Raw genomic sequence first — 5050 nt, 5'->3', positions numbered from 1 at the left:
CGGACTAGATGATCTTCTCAGGTCCCTTCCGACCCTAGAAACTATGAAACCTCCTTGGGGGTTTTTAAGACCTTGGCTAAGATGATCTAATTAGCGGCGGTCCTGCTTTGGGCAGTTGGTTGGACTAAATGACCTCCTGAGGTCCCTTTGAAACCTAATGTTCTATGATTCTCTACCCATTAGTGATGCCGGACTAATGCTTTGCCTACATTAGGAAGTCTGCATTACTTCTGCTGGCGGAGTACAGAAGTAGGGGTGGCTGAATTGGTGCTGATAGCAGCTTGACCACATTCATGCACACTAGACCAAGCTACTGCCTACACCACTTCAGAACAAATGTCCGGGTTTTCTGTGAGGGGCAACAGAATGGGCAGGGGCAGGGCACCCGCATGTCGCTGCCACCACCCCCCAGTGATAGCTGTCCTCTTCTTTGGACCTGGAAATATGGTAACCCTGTACTGTGTTGATATGTTCTGTGCATCTTGCAACCTCTGCCCACTTAAAAGTTGGACAGACCTGTTCTAATTGTCCCATTGCCAACTTAAATTGTAGGTCCATGAATGAAGACTATAATGCAGGGGTTAGGAACTCTGCTTTTCTGGAACTTATAGATATAACTAAACTGCAAAACACACCCAGAAGGTGGCTAAAGTGGGAAGCTGGAAGTGGAGCAAACAGTAGAACAGGCTAGTCTCAGTACGCACAGCTTTTCAGCTGCAGAAGGTGACAGACAGTCTTAGCCACAGTTTTTTCCAGCAGTCACCCTTTGGGACTTAGCTCAGAAACAGTGGTGAATGGTTCCCAGAAGGAAATATTTCCATTGTCCTCTGCACATGGGCTGTGGTTGTGGGTCCTTGAAACAAACTCTCAGTAAACAGTCTGGTTAGGTCTGTGTGAAACTGGAGCTGCTTAAGGGTGTGGTGCTGTGCCAAAGGAGGGGGGAGGAGAGCACTGATGGAGCTTGCTTTCCAACTGGGCTGTGTCTATTCAGCTTCTACATCTCCCCATCCTGCCCTGAGGCATTGCATGGTTTGGCAAGCAACTCAGGCATCAGACAAGCTCCTGTCAGCCAGCTTCTGGGTTGCCCTTCTGTCTCCTTTCTCAGCCCTGAGAAACCCCACCCACCCCTGAGCTGTTCAGATGCATTTTAGGAGGAGTAGGCCAAGTGACCTGCTATTTTTTCTCTTCCCTCACTTACTCAGAGTGACAGTGGCCTTGAGGGTGAGAATCTGGTTTGCTCAGATGCTTCATGAGATATGGTGCAAGTAGGCAGAGGGTGTTTGTGAACCTGCAGACAGGGTTGTGTTGGCAAATGAGCTGATGATCTGTGTGGGAAGTGAAGGGGAGCCCCACAAGACGAGCAGTGCTACAATTCACCAGAAGAGCTGTGCTCGATTTCAACCTGGCTGTGTGGGCAGATCTACTAGAACATGGCAAGTCGCCTTCTAATGTTAGAACCATAACTGAGTACAGGCAGTCCTTGACTTACAACACTTTGAGTTACAATGTTTCACACTTACAATGTCTCAACTTCCTGACTTCAGTTTCAACTTTACAACCTTTGATCTGATGCAACACCATGCCAGTGAACAAGTTCGCTGTCGCACATCCCCCTGGAGAACGTCTGTCCAAACTTCCTTGGATGCTTTCTTTAAGAAAGCAGACAAGACTCCAGAAAAACCTGCAACTAAGACTCCTGAAAAGACTTCAGCCAAGAATCTTTCAAAAAGTCCAGCAAAGTCACCTCAAAGAAGTCCTTCCAAATCAATATGATCGCTATTTACAATATAAATACATTAATGTAGCTATATTACTCATCTATAATTGATCAAGTAAACAATTCTGGGGTATTTTTGGTGAAAATAGGGTATTGGGCCTTGGTTCAGGAACTAAGCCCCCATTTATAACATTGTTTCTTATGAGAAAATTGGTTCTGAGTTACGTTTCGACTTAAGACGCGGTTTTCAGGAACCAATTGTGTCATAAGTCCAAGGACTGCCTGTACTGCCCAAGCGTCTGACTCAAGTGGACATGCAGGTTCACAGGGAAATGCAAAGAGGTCTGCCCCGAGGGGTCAGCATGTCTGAAATTTTAACACCCCTGGCACCTTATCTTTTTTCTATGCATTTGCCTGGCTTTTGGAAAGAGATTCATTGTAGATACAATGCTAAGGTCTATACCAGGGAAAAATGCTGTAAATACCTTTTGCATTGATTGAATGCAGTAGGTTATACTGGAAAAGTGCCTGAGAAATCTCTTATGCCCTACTATACCTTTAAATGAGCATAGAGGACTGTGAATGGTGTACTGAAACACACTGGATAAAATGCTAAATTACTAGCTTGTGTGGCACTCACCGTAACAGGCATGATGAAGAGCCCGTGTTGGTGACATAACTAGGCTGGCCCAATGTGCCACTTAGGTCAGAGGCCCATTCAAGGCCTATTTCATAGATGTGGGAAGTGGAGGGCCTGCAAGAGGCTGTGGGGGGGATGACACGGGGACAGGACAGACAGACAGTAAAGCTGTGAAACAAACAACCTTTGCTGGAGGCTTTCACTGGAGGCCTGGATAAGCATTGGGCAGTGATGACTCAGGTGTATTATTCTTTCACTCATGCCGTGGTTGGACCAGATGATTCCTGATGTCCCTTGCAACCCTGTGATTCTATGACTATGTGGGGGGAGGGAGATGTTTGGTAATAACTGCAGCTCTGTTGTAGTTCTTGAATCAGGTCCTGTTGGAGACACGTGTATGTCTGTGTTTGTTGGGTGAAAAGAAGGAGAAGAGGGAAGTGTTGCTAAGGCAAGAGGAGAATGTGGGTGACCAGAGTATGGCATAACGACATGTGGAACCGAGAGAAGGATCTGCGAGTTGCACTAACCTTGTATTGTGTGGCACAGGGAGCAGACTGACCCAAGATTCGGGAAGACCATTCTATTCTTATCCTTGACTCTATCTTCATGGCAAATGAGATGCATTGTGTGCAAGGAACAGCACCAGTCCACCTCTTTATGAAGAATTGTCTAATATGAAGCTTCAAGTCCTTCACTGACAAAGACTAACCAAGTCTCACAAGGGTCCACAGATGTCCCTTATCACTAGACTAAAGATGGGGCACTGAGTGAGTGCATTACCCCTACCCCACCAGAATGCTCAGGAAATTAAGGGCCTGACTTTCGGAGGAGCTGAACACTTAAGACTGCAGTTGTAGTTAATGGAAACTGTGGCTAGGCAACAACTCCTAAAGTTCAGGCCTTATGTGAATTGCCCAAGATAACCCAGGGAGTCCAGAGCTGACAAGGGTGATTAATGTTGCTTGCTTAGTAAGCTCTTACTGCCACACTTCCTTCCAAGAGGAAGAGAAAATATCAGAGACTGAGTAAACAGGTTCACCCTATTATTACAGTTGAGGAGTTCTAATACCTGAAATTACCATGGAAGAGTGTAGAAGTGAACTCCTAGGAGAACTCTTCTGCCACAGTATTACTGTTGGCTCTTTTGGGAAAAGACACTTCTTCAGGAAAGCTGTCTAATGTCTTACCCGAATACCAAGGTGCCATCCTTTCTGATGCCAAACTGTGCATTCTGCAAACCTCCAGCATTCTTCACCAGCCTCCCATCACTCACAACATTTCCGAGGCATTCTCCAGTGTCCATACTGAAGTAGCCACCATTCTGAGCCACAAGACACTGGCCATGCCTTGCAGTCTTTTCCACAGTGGCCCTCCATCTGGTACTGCAACCTCCTGCACCACCGGGTTCTAACACAGAGAATGTTCTCAGGGGATTCCTCACAAAAGTGAAGTGGCCATAGACCTTCCTTTGCTTCTTGTCCTTTGGAGGGATGTCAGAAACAAACATTCTTGTGGTAGCCACTGGCAGTCCTGTACTTCTGTCGCTGGGCCAGGCTTCATGCGTTACATTGCCATGCACAACAGCTTGACAGTCTCTGACATGCCTATGAGGGTGCTGTGGGCCATGCTGGGAAGGAGGATATGGTAGCAGCAAGTCATCATTTAATGAAATCCTGAAAGAACAGATTGGTGAGATTTTTGTTGAAGCAAGTCCTCCTTCAATCAGCCATCAGCCTGTCCAAGGTTCTTGCATCACCCCCCGCCCAGGCTGACTAGCTGAGCACCTCTTATGTTTATCTGCACAAAGCCCTGCAAAGGCATGTGCAATCCATTTATGCCACCCCTACTAAAATAAGGCACAGAGAGATAAAGATGTAATGTCTGTACACATGAATGGTGCTGCTTATGTCAGCATAGTTAAAGTGACAAAGGCCCCACTCAACACAAACGCATCCATACCAATATAAAAGTGCTTTGCCATATTTTGCTTCAGCAAAGCAAAACAAGTTACACTGGCATAAAGTGCTTTCTACCAATATGGCACACTCATATCTAACCTAGGGAAAGACTACCTAGGGGTGGGTAAATGCCTGTGTTTTAGTTGGCAGCCGTTGGTACAATGGGAATTTATCTAAAAACTTTTCCCAAAACATTAGTGACAAGATCTGCATTAGATTAAATGGGGGAAAACCCAATGGATCATGTGAGCAAAGATTAGGAAAGCCCAGGATCAAAGGGTTTGCTGGACTGCTGCTGTCATGCTACAGTCTTCACAGCCCCTACAGTCTGCATGCCCTGACAGCCTGGATAAGACACCACAGATCCACCTTAATGTGAGTGATTAGGTTTTCTAACATCTAAACTAGCCTTCCCCTTAAAGACAAAAGGCAATATCCGCCACACAGCTCCTCTCTCCCCGGCTAGCATATGCGAGTTCAGGTTGTCCAGTTATATTAAAAAGACAAATCACGAGGGGCTGCAGAACAGGAACATGTAAACACGAGTCCTTGAGAGAACTTTTGCCTCAAGGAAACCCCAGTCAAGGCAGCAGCAAATAGAGATGGACAGAAGAGTTGTACCAGGAGCTGCTACCAGCTCACTAGGAAGCAACTCTGCCCTGCTGCAAGGGTGGGGCCGGCTCAGGGGCCTGCGATGAGGTTGGCTGCTCCTGACAAGCGGGGGGGGGGGGGGGG

At 46.7% G+C, this 5050-nt stretch overlaps 1 protein-coding gene across 1 annotated transcript in view; it reads right to left on the bottom strand.

The window, feature by feature from the left end:
• The window catches only part of NAGPA (N-acetylglucosamine-1-phosphodiester alpha-N-acetylglucosaminidase), a gene marked incomplete at its 5' end in the record, with an annotated part of 22985 nt that extends 18899 nt beyond the window's left edge, over positions 1-4086 (bottom strand). The window contains one exon of the mRNA XM_019507403.1: positions 3545-4086. Coding sequence (XP_019362948.1) covers positions 3545-4086 — 542 coding nt within the window. The remainder of the gene's footprint in view (positions 1-3544) is intronic.
• Between the last annotated feature and the right edge of the window lie 964 nt (positions 4087-5050).

Source organism: Gavialis gangeticus, unplaced genomic scaffold, assembly GCF_001723915.1.
Source record: "Gavialis gangeticus isolate Ggan-Ray unplaced genomic scaffold, GavGan_comp1, whole genome shotgun sequence".
In the NCBI taxonomy this organism is placed as follows: Eukaryota; Metazoa; Chordata; order Crocodylia; family Gavialidae; genus Gavialis; species Gavialis gangeticus.
This window is presented reverse-complemented; position numbering and strand designations above follow the sequence as displayed.